This window comes from Panthera tigris, chromosome D4, assembly GCF_018350195.1.
Source record: "Panthera tigris isolate Pti1 chromosome D4, P.tigris_Pti1_mat1.1, whole genome shotgun sequence".
NCBI lineage: Eukaryota > Metazoa > Chordata > Mammalia > Carnivora > Felidae > Panthera > Panthera tigris.
In genome coordinates this window covers 60,280,943-60,296,401 of record NC_056672.1, presented here as the reverse complement: position 1 = coordinate 60,296,401, position 15,459 = coordinate 60,280,943, and the positions used below count along the sequence as shown (strand labels likewise).

Below are 15,459 nucleotides of genomic sequence, written 5' to 3'. Positions count from 1 at the left end.
CCATCAAATTCTTAGGGATGTGGTCAACATTTATCCCAACCCAAAATTTGTCCATTCAGGTTTTTAAACCTTGGGATATCCTTCACATACCATAAAATTTACCCTGTTGAGGTGTACAATTCAGTGTTTTTTGTAGATCTATTCATTCATTTTTGATACATCCCCAAGTATTTCAGAGTACCTAGCATATAGGAGAATTACAGACTGCTTGTGTTCAAATCCCAGCTACACCATTTCCCAGCTGTGGGACCTTAAGTTACTTAATATCTCTGAACTTTAGTTTACTCCTCCTCCGTATAATGGGCATAATAATAGGGTTGTGAGGATTAGATGGCATAGTGTCTACAAAGCATTTAGTGCCTGCCTCACAATAGGATTCAATATATGTTAGCCGTTTTCATTAAGAATGAGTGAGTGAGTGAGTGAGTGGGGGACACCTGGGTGGCTCAGTCGGTTAAGTGCCTGACTTCAGATCTCACAGTTTGTGAGTTCGAGCCCCGCATTGGGCTGTGTGCAGACAGCTCAGAGCCTGGAACCTGTTTCAAATTCTATGTCTCCCTCTCTCTCTCTGCCCTCCTTCCCTTGCTCAAGCTCTCTCTCAAAAATAAATAAACATTAAAAAAATTTTTTTTTTAAAGAATGAGTCAGTAAGTGAATGATGGGAGTATGTCCGGATAATTGTGTTCCCCCACGGACATGGCTAAGAGAGACACTGATAAAGCTGGGTGAACTTGGGTTGAAGAAGAGGCTGGAAAACTGGTGTTGGTGCTGGTCAGTTGGATGTAGGTTACGTCCGTGACAACTTCTGGCCTTATGTGACCTCGCTTTGCTAAAACTGGAGCGGGGACAGACTTGCCACCTAAGTCAAAACCAAGCTGCTGCGCTTCTGACGCCCTGAGTGCTGGAAGGGGCCTCGGGCGGGGCCGGCTGGGAAGAACAAAGAATGGGTAAGGAAGGTAAGAATGACGCAGGTGGGGACTCAGGGCTCTCCGACATGAGTCCCTGAGTCCCCAGACATTGGAATGTGACACGAGAGCTAGGGGAAGCTGGTTCAGCCCAGGGCCACTCTCGTGGCAGCTCAGAGGAGCATGGCTTAGCTGTAGATCTCCCTCCACTTGCTGACAATCCTGATTCCTTTTTTTCCCAACTTTTTATTAAAGTATACACACACATACACACACACACGCACAAGTGTGTAGCTCAATGAATTTTCACAAACCACACTCAGCTGTGCATCCAGCATCCTGATCAAGAAACAGACCATCTCTAGCATCCTCTTCCAGTCCATACCCCCCTCAAGGGTAACCACCAGCCTGTCTTCTACCTGCACAGATAATGTGCATGAATCACCTGGGGATCTCAGTGAATGCAGATTCTGGCTCAGTAGGTCTGGGGTGCACCTGAAATGCCCCATCTCTAACAAACTCCCAGGCCACACCTAGAGTACAAAGGTTAAGTTTAGAACCCTGCTTTATTTTTTTTGTTTGTCTCTAGGTGTGAAGAGAAATGGAAACACCAGAAACCTTGTACCTTGAGCATCAGTTAGGGGAGAAAAGGGGTTCCCCCCGCCACTGCTGGAATCCCTGGAAGCAGAGCAGCCCCATCACGGGGAGGCAGGGTTGGATTCTGGGTCCTGAAACGTGCTCTTAGCCATCCACACCCTGCTCATGAGAGGTGTATGAATGATCTCAGGATGGGCAGCAGCTGGGAAGGGTTGAGGTGGTTGGAGCCCAGGCACTGGATTCAGGGGTCATCTTCTAGCCCTCCTGGGATACTAGGATTTTCTGACTCTGACTCAAAAGACAAAGGCTACCTAGGAACATCCACCTGGCCTCCCAGTAAATTCAAGTCTAGGAAGAATGAGTGATGTTTTCAGTGAAGATGCCATAAACATCAGTGATAGCTTTCGCTTGAGGATTTTTTTTTTGTTTATTTATTTATTTATTTTGAGAAGAGAGAGGGCATGAGCAGGGGCAGGGGCAGAGAGAGGGAGAGAGAGAATCTGAAGCTGGCTCCCAGTGCAGGGCTCAATCTCACGAGCTCGTAAGGTTATGACCTGAGCTGAAATGAAGAGTCAGTCATTTAACCAACTCAGCCACCCAGGTGCCCTGAGGATTTCTTTTTGAAGCATTTGAGAGATAACCCAGTGTAATAATGTGGTTGGGGGCTGTTTCAGCCTGTGATCCTGTGCTTTTGTGTCTGGCCATGGTAGCGTGCTTTGTGATTTCAGAAGGCGGCCGGACGGCCGGGCCAGGGGATGCCCAGAGTGTCTGATGGCGGCCTTGCCTGGCAGGTTCAGGTCGGCAGAGAGAGGCAGCCACAGGGACTGGAGCTGAGCTGACAATGCCTTTTGGAGCCACCCAGAATCTTGGAGAGGCTGCAGCTCCCCTCTTAGGGCAGTGACCTCCCCACCCCAGCTGCTCTGTCCTGGGCCATCCAAGGCCTTCAGTTATGAAGGGCTCCCTCTGGCTTTGCAAAGGTGGCTAAGAAGGGCACCAGAGGCTCCCCAGACTCTCCAGCAAATGATGGGCAGATGCTGTGCTCCTATCCCACACACCTTGTCCTATAAGTCATTCATTTACATGACAACATTTCCCAGGCACCTACTTGTGCCAGGGCCTGCAGGCACAGGGCTGGCTGCATAGACCACTGCCCTTAGGGAGCTGGCAGCATAGACGGGAAGATGTAGGTAAACAAACAACTACCATTCAGGATGTTGTATGCCCTGATGGAGACAGGCCTACAGGAGGGAGTGAGGTCCAAAAGCGAAGGGACAAATCAGGGAAGACTTTAGATAGGGGAGCCCTCAGAATTTTTGGAAGTCCTAAAGGATGCCTCTTACTTGCCTACAAATTTCATAGCAGCTGCAATCACTATGGTGCATCTACTCTCCCTTCCTGTCTTGGCCCAGCATCTACTCATTTGCATCCTCAGCCCCTAGAGATGCAGGAGGGGCCCCACCCGGCACACACCCACACCCCATGCTGCCACCACCCATCTCGAAAACATCGCACATCCAGAAAATACACTAACTTCTGGCAGCCGAGGCACCTGCTGGGGTCCTGGAGGGAAGGGGATGGAAGGCCTCTTCCCTCACTCTGTGCTCTGTTGCCTGAGCCAGGGCCTCCAAATGCAGCTGTACATTCTGTGCACTCTACAAGGATATTGGCATCAGGGGCAGTGGGAGCTGGATTTCATCCTGTGATCTGCTCACTTCTCTAGCTGGGAGGGCCTTCAGGAGGGAGTTCTTTCAAACAGGGCCCCGAGCGGGTGCCTCTCAGAAATTCCTCCTCCCAAAAGGTAGTCCTTTCTCTGATTTGCCCCAGGGCTCCTAAGATGCCTCCGCTGGTCCCAGAGTACCCCGTTTGCGCCCACCATCTCCCATGGCCCCCAGAATCATACCCCCCTCCAAAAGGCTTTGCTGTATTCCAAATCCCAGAGGGCAATTCCTATTCTGATCTTGCTCACAGGACCCTGGGCAAGACAGGGGCTTCTGGAATAATTTTTGGAGCATGCTCCTCAGAGGCTTATTGCCTCAGGACACACACCAAATCTCTCCACCACCCCTTGCCCCAGGAAGATGTCCATAACGGAGGCTTGGGTCTTGCTTTTGGACAGTCTGAGTCTTCTCTCCCTGCCATCTCACTATTGGTTGCCTGGGTTAACGATCAGAATGAAACAAAAGGCCCTTTTTTGGAATGTTTCTGGAAAACAGGAAGGCGGCTTGCCCCTCAGCGTCCAACCAGCCACACCAGAGCTCCTCCTCTATGTGACTTCCCGGCCCGGAGCCCACATGCCTCTGTAGTGACAGGAGGCCTAGAGCACAGCAGCCCCAGTGCTGTGTCAGAACAGACCTGCAAGAGAGGCTGTGTGTCCATTTGCACGCTGGTTCCCCCAAAGAGCGACGAAAGCCCTTCCTCTGCCGGGTGGGCCTTCCCGAAATCAATTGAACAAGCAGCTGAGCAGAATTGTTCTGGGCAGAGATTTTTCTTTCCATTTGGAGATGTGGCTGATTGTTTTTTCCCTTTTTCATAGTTGAGACTGATACGGGTATCACCTGCCTCAAGTTTTCCCTGCCTCATGGACGTCTGTGTTCAAGGCAGTGTGCAGGGGAGTGGGTGGAGGGCGGGGGGTACTTTATGGCTGAGGGGAGAAAAGAAAGACCTTAATGGCACAAAAGTAAATATGTTTAAGGCTTTGGGAGAAAAAGTGAAGTAGCTATTTGTCTTGTGTGGATGAATCAGTAGAGACTTGTATTAGAAGTGACATATTGGAAACAGAACCCTTAGAGCCCCTCAGAACCTTCTGGTTTATTTGGCATCATAGAGACACACAGAAGGGAGATACTTGGAAGCATCATCAAGGAAGTGCAGGAAATGCCTCAGTGCAGGAGATGACCCTACAGTGTTCTGGCTGGGGGTCTGCCAATTTCTACTTGAATATGTGGAATGATGGGGGATCTCACTACCTCACAGAATATTTGGGGTAGAAGGGACCACGGATGCCATGAACTCAGCCTTTTTGCCTTCAAATTCTCCAGTTCCCTCTCTGGTCTTCCTTTTGTGTGCTTGGCTCAGGCACATTTCTGGTGACAGAGAGCTCATTACCTCCTAAGCTGGTGCATCCAGCCTGATCACCTGCATCCCACCCAGCGCTAGCTCCAGAGATTTAAAGGTGAGCATTGTAGGCCGTCTCCCCCAGTAGCACTATCCTGTTCGGAGAGGCAGACAGATAATCAGATAGACCGCATTTCAGTGTGACCAGCACAGCAGAAACGTGTGTGAGGGCGCCAGTCTCAAAGAGGAGGCAGCTGTGATATCCCTGCAAGGTCTGGAAGAACTTCTCAGAGAAGGTGGCTCATGAGTTTGGATTTCGGAGGACAGAAAATAAGAATTTGTGAAGGAGATCAGAGAGAGGAATGGCATTCTGGATAGAGGACATAGCTGTGCAGGAGCCAGAGCAGTTTCGGGGTGGGGGGAGGAATGTTCAAGTAGTGAGGAATTACTTGCATGCAGAGTGCCCCGGGGGGGGGGGGGTGGCAGGAAAGGTGTGGGGTGGTGGGGTCACACCCTGCTAAGACCTGACCTTCAGTGGGGCGGCAAGGGTTTAAACCTAGGAGACTTGCTTAGATTTGCGTTGGAGAACAGTACTGCGGGCCGGGGGCGGGGAGGGTGCAGGGTTGGATGGATGGGCAAGAGGCAAGGAGGGTAGAAAGTCTGGGTGGAAAGTGAGACAGAAGCTGGGCTTAGCGTCTGAATAGGAGAGTGAAGGTGGGGAGGATTCCCCAGGGGGACTTCGGGGTCCCTAACTGGGTGACAGTGGATAGTGTAGATAGTGGCATCACTCCCGGAGTTGGAAGGAAATGGAACCGATGGACTCAGCTTTGGTTGTGCAGTGTGAAGTTTTATGCACAGCTAGGTGTCACCTAAGTCTCCAGTGACAGTGGCCTATGCAGGTCTGGAGCTCAGAAGCTGGGGAAGACACAAGAGACGTGTCAGCACAGAAAAAGTGGTTGAAGCCTGAGAGTGGAGATACTAACCCAGGGAGAACCTTAGAGGCAAGGAGGGTCCAGGTCTGAACCCAAGGGTCCATTTGCCTCTTAAAGAGATGGTGGAGGAATGAAGAGAGAAATCACATCCCTTTTGCAGAGGCCTCTCCCAGCCTGGGAAGGGCAGCTCTGATGGTGGGGGTCCCACTGTCTTGCTTTCAGACTCTTTCTTCCAGCGTTATTTCATCATGGTCTGAAGAGCTGTCTTTAAATCAGATATGAACACCACAGGGTGCAAGGTGACCCACTGGGATTGTCTTGCAGAAGAGTACAGCTTTTATTTATCTTTGTTTTTTATATAGAAAAATACGAAAGAAATTCAGCCTTCCTAAGGTTTAACACTTGGACTGGCCCTGGAGTCCCGGTGCGGCAGGTGTGTCCGAGAATCTGATGCAGGAACTCTCCAGAGAACAGCGTGGTTGATCAATCCATTATGCCAGACAGCAATGGGCCATTGTGCCAAGGTCCCCAGGACAACCCCCAGTTCAGTGATTCACTAGAAGGAGTCAGCATATGGTTGTACTCACAGCAGTGATTTATTACAGAGAAAGAATATAGAGCAGAATCAGCAAAAGGTAAAGACACATGGGGCAAAGTCCAAGGGAAACCAGGTGTCAGCTTCCAGGATCCTCTCCCAGTGGATCACACGGGACACGCTTAATTCCCAAGCAATGGATGGTGGCAACACATGTGAAAAGCCGTCTCCCGGGGAGGCTGACTAGAGACTGTTCCTGGAATTTTTAGTGGGCACCGGCTTAGCACATACCAAAATTCCAGGCTCCTGGAAGGAAAGCAGGTGTGCAGGAAACCACGGTGTGTGCACAAACAGCTCAGGCAAAGAGTCACCTCTTATCATTGAGGGGATGGTGGGAACCGTCCCCACATCCAAGGTCCCAGACAGGCCAGTGGAGAGCCGACCTTGCCACCAGGACTTTCTAAAGATGGTCTCAGGCCTGTTCTGTTAACCCTTTCCTGCCCAGGCCCCCTCAGCCATTCTTCACTTCCCACTTATGGCAACATGTTGCCATTTTCAGATGCCAGGTTAGACTGTTATTATCAGGTTTTAACTAAATTGTATTATTGGGTCTTAATGAGCTGAGTCTTCCAAAACAGACAAATCACCCCAAAATGATTACTTCAGAGAACCCATAAGTCAAAGCAACTATAATAATGCAAAGCACGTTGGAGTGACACTTCTACCCAAAATAAGAGATCTTTGTCAGCCACATAAAAATCAAATGATATGATTTCATCTCCTACCATCCTTTGGTAAATTTCCACACTGCATTTATGTTCATGTTGCAGATTGTTTTTCTGATAGGATAACATGGTCGAAACACTTGGAGGCCATTGGTTTTAATGGTCCTGCGAACCCATCAGTATGAAAAGTGTGTAAAGATCTCCCAGGAGAGTGTTCTCGGGCTGGCAGCTACCCCTAGATGTGTCCTGTCCCTTTGACAGCTGACTTCTGGGTTTGGATGAGCCAGCTTTGAGTCAGGAAAGGCAGGAGGAGCATGACATGGGGGAAAGAGGGCTGGGCAGGGGCAAGGCACCGGGTTCCAGGCTCAGCTCTGCAACTGTATGGAGTGGTTGAAAGAAATATTTTTTTAATATTTATTTTTGAGGGGGGAGAGGGACAGAAAGCGAGAGAGACACAGAATCCGAAACAGGCTCCAGGCTCTGAGCGTCGGCACAGAGCCTGATGCGGGCCTCCAACCCATGAACCATGAGATCATGACCTATGCTGAAGTTGGATGCTCAACCCACCAAGCCACCCAGGCATCTCAGTTGAGAGAAATACCTTAAATGCCCTGAGTGTCTGAGTTTATTCATCTGCAAAGTTGTTTTCCCAGCTCAACTGGTGGCTCAAAAAAAACACTGTGTTTTGTTGTTGTTGTTTTACTTGTTGTTTTTATCAGTATATACTTAGCCTCTGACCTAATCCTTATTGAATGAACGGATGAATGAGTGAATGAATGAGTGAATGAATGAATGATCTGTAAGGTCCTATGCGACTCTGACAGACCAGGGATTTGTGATCTGGCCATTGATTAAGCTCAGGGTGAAACTCCCAGTAATTGAGAATTATTCCTCCCATACCCATTCTGTTTACTTTTCTTGCATCGTTGTATTGTAATATGCGTAATAATGTGACCCTCCTGTGCCTTCTCTAAAGTACTGTTATTTATTCTTGCCTATCTGATTTGTCCTTGTTTTTGAAATTAAAAAAAAAAAAAGTGAAGTCCTTCCCTATCCTACTGTCAGCATCCACACCTCACACGACCGTGTTTTAGAACAGTTGCTGCGATGCTCTTGTCCTTCCTTAGGGGGCCGGCTCTGCCATCCACCCAGTCACGTCCTACTTTTACAAGTAAAATGGAAGGGTCCCTGAGTGACTCAGTCGGTCAGGCATCCGATTCTTGATTTCAGCTCAGGTCATGATCTCACGGTTCATGAGATCGAGCTCCATGTCAGGCTCTGTGCTGACAGCATGGAGCCTACTTGGGATTCTCTCTCTCTGCCCCTCCCCTACTCATATTCTCATTCTCTCTCTCTCTCTCTCTCTCAATAAATAAATAAACTTTAAAAAAAAAAAACAAATAAAATGGGAAGGGGAAATGTTCTTTCTCTGTAAAACTGGAGTCTGGAGAGCCAAGTTGCTAGAAAGGCAGAGTAGAGGTACTCCATGAAGGAACTCATCTGGGAGTGTTTCTGGGAACTTACCTGTGCTGATGGCACTCCTGGGCTGGAAGGGCCTATAGCAGCCGGGCACACCTGCTGTGTCTGATTCCTCTGCACACCGAGGGTCTGGCCTGTCCGCTCCAGCCTGGCTGTCTCCCTCCGAGTCCTACTAACATTCACCTTCCTGCTGTGTTCAGCTGAGGCCAGTGGGGATCTTTTAGAGGGAACTCAGTTCAGCAGTGCTGAGGGAAAGCAGAAGAAAGACCAAAGCCTAGAACTGGAGCTCACAGAACACACAGCTTTCTCACCCCAATGAGCAGGAAGCCCTAGAACTCGGTGGCGTGTGGCCTGGAGCTGGGCCAGTGTCCTAGGTTTTGGAGGGTGTCCAGACCAGCCGGTGAGCGTGGAGTCTGGAGACACTGGGGTCTGGCCGTGACGGCAGTGCAGGCAGGGAACAGACACCCAGGAGGCCCCCACAACCTAACAGATGGTGGCTGGCCATTCCAGCCTGCAGGGCTCCAGGCTATAGGCAGCAGTCAGGGCTGACAGTTCCTGTCACTCACCAGCCGGGGCTGGGGATCAGGAGACATTTAGTCCTGCAGAACAGGTGAGAACCAGATAGGGCCTTAGTCCCAAGGTCCAAGTATGGCCACTGGGGTCAGGCTGGCCTGATGCTGAGTATCCAGACACTGGGGTCCACAGTGAAGTAGGAACCACATAGTCTGACCGTGGCAGACGGGGCTGGTGGGTAGGACCCAGGCGGCATTTGCTCCTCTCTTTCTCCAAAGGCCCAAGGAGACAGGCCCATAGCAGGTCCTTCTCTATCCTTCCTCCGTAACTGAACGGCTCCTGCTGTGGCCTGGCGCTGGCCTGGGTATGGCTACCCTGGATCCAGCTCTGGCTGAGTCCTCCCCTGCTCCACCAGAGTGGTGGATTTGCTGAATGCTGGAGAAGGGCCACAGCAGGATGCTTCTCCTGCCCAGTCTCAGCCCCTGCGGCTCAGTGTCCTCCCCTACCCTCTGCCTACAACCCGGGAGCTGGGAGTACTGTAGAAGAGGTTCCCAGAGCCATCTGGTCTCCTATAGACTGAGGTGAGGAGTCAAGCAATCAGCCATTTGTTCACCTCTGCAGGTCTGTCTCCTCACATAGAGGGCTCGCAGGAAGGAAAGGAGGGAGGGAAGACAAGAAGGCTGATCTGTCACCCCTCAGTGGACCCTTGGTGGTCCTGGGAGCCTCTGTGCCTCTGTCTGCCACTCTGGACTATGGGCCCATGGAAGGCAGAATTTGAATCTCACAGTCCCCTGTGCCCAGGGCTGGGTCTGGCATGTGGCTGATGGAACTAAATATCTATCAAATTGAGATGTGATTGAAGGAGTCTTGATGGTTAGTGAAAGGCCACATTATGTAGAATAGAGTGTCTGAGTGTCTATTACCTAGAATCCCTCTGTTGGGACGCTCTAATAGATGGTGAAGTCGGTCCACCTAGGAGATGTTAATGTCTCTGTTTTCTCATGGCCTCTAGGTCAGGACCTGGATTCTCACCGTGGGTTACACAACGGCCTTTGGGGCAATGTTTGCAAAGACATGGAGGGTCCACGCCATCTTCAAAAATGTGAAAATGAAGAAGAAGGTAATCACTCCTGTTTCAGGATATTTGCAGTGTTCACTTAGCGTTTATTTAGCAAATATTATTAGGCACCTACGGTGTACCTAGCACTGGGCTATTTGCTGGGGATTCAAGCTAAACACGATGTCCACCCCTGACACCTTCAGCCTTGTAGGGCAACAAAGCATTTACAACACATGATGATAAGGGCTGGCTGGGAATGTATAGGGGCAACAGGGGTATGAGCACTCAGACAAGGCTTCATGCAAGAAGTGACACTGATGTGGAGACCTGGAGGGGGAGTGGGGGTTAGCTGGGCAGAGGCCCATCAAGGGAACCGTGTGCGCGGAGGCCTGGGTTGGGGATCACGGAGGCGGGTGTGTTCACAGAACTGGCAGAGGCTCATTATGGCCAGGGCATGGTGTTTACAGGGACAGGCTGCCAGAGGAGCCACATGAAAGAATCTGAACTTGAACTTCCGGGCAATGAGAAGCCCTTGAAAGAGGGGAGTGAAACAGGACACAGACCAAATTTAATGTTTCTATTTTCAAAGAGGCCCTTAGAGGACAGGAGCCCTGCCTTCGTGTGGGTGGAAAGTATTTGCCATCCACGTGGCTGAGTCTAACCAGCATGCTGACTCAGCTTGGCTCTTAGGTGGAACTCGTGGAGAAATTTTCTCCATCACTGTCATTTTAACTTAACCAGTGGTACTGTTCTTCCCTTGCTCCTAGATAAAAATTCGGGCAAGTCTCATGACTTTGAAAGCCCTCTGGTCAGCAGCTAATATATGGAGTCCATCGTAATATTCAGAACTTCAAACTGCATTCGAGGCACAGCCTCTGCCTCCACCAGCTCAGGCCTGCAGCGGGCCAGCCACCTGCCCTGGGAGAAGGGGTGTGACGGGCAGCTTCTCTCCTTTGCCAGCCTGAGCTTTTTCCCTGACGTACTATCCCCAAGGGTTCTGAACCCTCCGGAGCTGGAGCTTGGAGTGGGGGAAGGGTGGAAGGTTCATTGCCAAGAGCTGCCCTTGGGCTTACTGGGCCTGGAAGAGGTTAAGCAGGTGCTTTAGACTGTCGTAGGGTGTGTCTGTGGGCTTTTCAAAGCTCCCACCCCCCACCCCCACCCCGGGACTGGGACTTTCCTTCCTATGGTGCCCATGACATGGGCGAAATACTCCCCCAGGTGGCCATGTGAGGCTTCTTCCCTAGGCGTGTGGAGGCTTCTGCACTCAGGGGCTCACCTCACCCCTCTAGCAGGTCTTGGGCAGGGCCAACTCTCCCTCCTCCCTGGCCCACATCTGGTGCCCAGGAAAGCACACACGCATCTTTCGCTCATCCAAACTCGAGGAGTGCTGGCTGACCGCACTGCACGGCTGTCCCCTTGTCCCACCCCCTGAGCACCTGGCCAACTGGTCACCTCAGGTTCCTCAGGTGTCTCAGGCTCCCCTGAGCTGTAGGGAGCCCATCAGTCAAGCCGTCTGAGTGTTCGCCTTAAAGCCTCCCTCTTCATGTGAGGTCAAGGAGGAAACATAACCATCCTCTCACTGTGGGGAGCGATCTCATAGCATCATGACACCTCTTTCCAAAAAGCCTCTTCTTGATTCAACCCCACCCCACCCCACCCCAGCACACACACACACACACACACACACACACACACACTTTTTAAACCCCTGACATGGGTATAACCTATTTACAGACCTCTCCTCTGCAGATCCTGCATTGTGCCCGTATCCCATTTGACAAAGGGCGCTGTTGTTCTGAGTCTTCATTCCAAACTTGCATTTGTCATCCGGTTGCCTGGTTATGAGCCCTGGCACCTGCAGCAGGCAACAAGGCACTGGGGCCAACAGACAAAGCAGGAAAGCAGCCTCTCTTCTCTTCTGTTCCCACCACCGACCTGCTATGGGTCTCTCAGCAAATGTCTTCATCTTTCTGGGCCTCTGTTTCCTTATCTGAAAAATGGGGCCATATCGAAATGGTCCTGTCTCCTGAGCTGTGATTCTGCCTGGTACCCAGTGGCCCCATTCATCCATCAGCCCCTCCACCTGCCAGGGCTGCTTGAGGAGCTGCTGTCCAGATGAGGGAGGACTGTCCTCTCTCCTCTACCCCCTGCCCCATACCTGGACCACCTAGGGAAACTGCAGGCTACATTTAGAGGGAAGAAAGAATCTGTCCCTGCCACCCACTGCCAATGTTCACTGGAAGGGCCCTCCCTCATGGGCCTCTGCAGTATTTGTGACAACTCCTTTCCATCTGTAAAATGAGAAGCCTGGCCACCCAGTCCTTCTCAGACCTAACTACGCATTTCAATCAAATGGGAGCTTTAAACTCCAAGAAGCGACACAGCCCAGGCCAATGAAACCACCTCACTGTGGCTGGAACTCAGCATCAGGAGTTTTTAGACTCTCCCAGGTGATACTGATATACAGCCAGGGTAGAAGATCTCTGATCTGCCAGGGCCACTCAGAGTGTGGGCTGGACCAGCAGCAGAGGCATCACCTGGGAGTTTGCTAGAAATGCAGATTCTTAGGGAGCCTGGGTGGTTCAGTAAGTTGAGCGTCTGACTTCGGCTCAGGTCATGATCTCACAGTTCAAGGGTTGAGGCCCCTCATCAGGCTCTGTGCTGACAGCTCAGAGCCTGGAGCCTGCTTCAGATTCTGTCTCCCTCTGCCTCTGCCCCTCCCCCACTTGTTCCCCACCCCCCCTTCTCTCTCTCATAAATAAACATGGAAGGAAGGAAGAAGAAAGAAAGAAAGGAAGGAAGAAAGAAATGTAGATTCTTAAGCCCCACTCCAGCCCTAAGAATCAGGATCCTGGGGTGGAGGCCAGCCCTCCCAGCCATGCTGATGCAATCAAAGTTTGAAAAGGCTCCAAGTGACCAAGTGACTTCTGGGGCCCCTCCTGCGCTGTGGCTGTGGTTAGAGACGCTCTGCCATTTACGACAACTCCATCCTGGTTTTGAAGAGTCACAATGTTGATTCCTTTGTGTCAATATATGATTCATCCATATTGTCATCTGTAATCAAGAACCAGCCTTTATTTTCCATTACTCATGTGATCGCTGAGCAAGAACACTCCAATTGTCTGGCAACAATTGACAAAACACGTCAGGGAAGACTTCAGAGTTTATTTAGTTGTCTGAAAGCTACACGGAGGGAGGAGCTGGGATGTAGCCACACTTTGCTGCACGCACTGCCAGAGCCGGGAGACTCACTGGCTGGGCGGCTGGGCAAACAGAATGCAGGCTGCTGGGGGGCCAGGCACCCCAGGAAGGGGCTTATCCAATAGACCGCCGAAGGCTTTGTGTACAAGGTTTGGTCACCTGTTTTGTCCAGTACAAAAATGACTAAAGCCAGATGAGCACGCCGTTCCAGGGTGAGAAACTTTTTCCTCTAGTTTTGCTTTCTAGGCATTTTCCAGAACAGGTTTGCAGTGCTGCCCCCAAGCATCCCTTATCAACAAATAAGAGGAGGTAGAAGAGAAAGTTATGCCTTATATGGATCAAAAGCTCAAGTTCGGCAACCAGGTGGTCTTAAAAGGGTTGTGGCAATTACAGGTCAAAACTAGGATTGGATTCTCCATGATTCCGACCTTTTATATAGCCAAGGTTGGTTTTTATTGTTGTTGTTTTATTAGGGTTTTTTTTTTTCAGTTTAGACTTATTTGTAAGATGGACCCTTTAACTTTTTTACTGACACGTATACTAGATTTACAGAAGTTTGTAAATGCAATATACACTTTTCTGCATAGTCTTTTTGTCCTTTTCTTCCCTCCCTGGCTCCCGCCTCCTCTCCCTGCATCCACAGTGGCATGCCCTCCCAGACACACAAGCACAAACTTCACCCCATATGGCCACATTTTTTAAAGACGCTAAAGGAAAAGGAGCTTATTAGAGGATATACTGGCATGCAGTGACTTATTGCTTCCAAATCTGATATTTTTATAGCATGTTCTAGTTTTTTCTAAAACTCAATCATACAATCTTGAAGTGGGAGACTTAGTGCAGTTTTTATTCTGCCTCTTACTAGGACCAAATTGAAACATTGAGACAAGAGCAGTAGGTCAGAGAGGAGATGTTTTGTTCCGGGGGCAGATGATTTTTTTTTTTTTTTTAAGACAAAGAAAGTTCATGGGCGCCTGGGTGGCTCAGTCGGTTAAGCGTCCGACTTCAGCTCAGGTCACGATCTCGTGGTCCGTGAGTTCGAGCCCCGCGTCAGGCACTGGGCTGATGGCTCAGAGCCTGGAGCCTGCTTCCAATTCTGTGTCTCCTTGTCTCTCTGCCCCTCCCCCGTTCATGCTCTGTCTCTCTCTGTCCCAAAAATAAATTAACGTTAAAAAAAAAAAAAAACTTAAAAAAAAAAAAAGACAAAGAAAGTTCACTACAGAGGCGTCTGGCTGGCTCAGTCAGTGGAGCATGAGACTCTTAATCTTGGGGTTGTAAGTTCGAGCCCCACGATGGGTATAGAGAGTACTTAAAAAACCTTTCTTTTTAATTAAAAAAAAAAAAAAAAAGGAAGCTCGTTACCAATATAACTTGGTTCTGTTGCAGACAATGACATGGGCACATCACCTCAGATCTTCCTGTGGACTTAGCTTCGGCAAAATGCCGAGAGACGGTTTTTGGCAGCTTCACCAGGGAGTACCGGTTACCTGAGTGATATGCTGTGTACAACTCCAGGAGGCACCTTTCATTTTGTATTCCCCCTGGAATGGCATCCCTGGAACTAGGCAATGAGTTGGTCCTAGCAGAAGGCCAATTCGAATCAGTCAAAAGATCTGAAGTCTCTTGAAGAAATAAAGAAATGCTCTTTTCTGTAAACCAGGAGCCAGACAACTATTTCTGTAAAAAGCCAGATAGTAAATACGTTAGACTTTGCAGGCCACAGAGCTGCTGTCGCAACCACTAAACTCTGCTGGTGGAGAATGAAAGCAGCCCGAGGGAATGGCTGTGTTCCAATAAAACTTTATTTACAAAAACAAGCAGTGGGCCAGATCCACAGTTTGCTGACCCCTGCTCTAGACAACAATGGAAAGTGACATTTAATAAAAACAGCCAACCGCTGTTGAGCAGTTATAGTCAGACAGACTTTGGTAATCCAGTGCCGTTTGTGTGGTTACTGCTTCCATTTGGTAGATGAGGAACCTGGCTCAGAGGGGTTAAGAAACTTACCCAAGGCCACACAGTTAATTAGTAAGAGTCACACTCAGATCTGATTCCAGAACCTGTGCTCAGTCATTATTACTGTATGCCTTTGCACTCAGGGACAATGGAGCACTGGTAGCCTCCTAGCTTCAGAGAGAGAACTCAGTGTGATGGCATCAGTGTGCACCGACATAAAAGTGTTGCGCACGTTCAAGGTCACTGCCTCCTCGAAGGTAGACTGTGGGAAGAGTTGTAGACCTTTTGTCTCACAGACCCTGTGAGACATGCTAGCGCTTGCTGGTGGGGGAGTTTTGGGGAGGGAGAGCGGACTCGAGACTGAAGCCAGCCACTCCGCCTACCTGCTATTTATGGCACCAGCATCCTCCTGACCATCACGGTGTCTCTGAATCAAGCCTCCTCCCTGCTTACCGGGACAACTGTCTCAGCTCCTAACTGGCCTCCTACTGCAGGCTCCCTG

The 15,459-nt window shown here is 50.0% G+C and overlaps 1 protein-coding gene across 1 annotated transcript in view; it reads left to right on the top strand.

Annotated features, from left to right (window-relative positions):
- GABBR2 (gamma-aminobutyric acid type B receptor subunit 2) overlaps positions 1-15,459 on the top strand; it is a 236,672-nt gene that overhangs the window by 164,127 nt on the left and 57,086 nt on the right. The window contains exon 12 of the mRNA XM_042963492.1: positions 9,753-9,860. Coding sequence (XP_042819426.1) covers positions 9,753-9,860 — 108 coding nt within the window. The remainder of the gene's footprint in view (positions 1-9,752; positions 9,861-15,459) is intronic.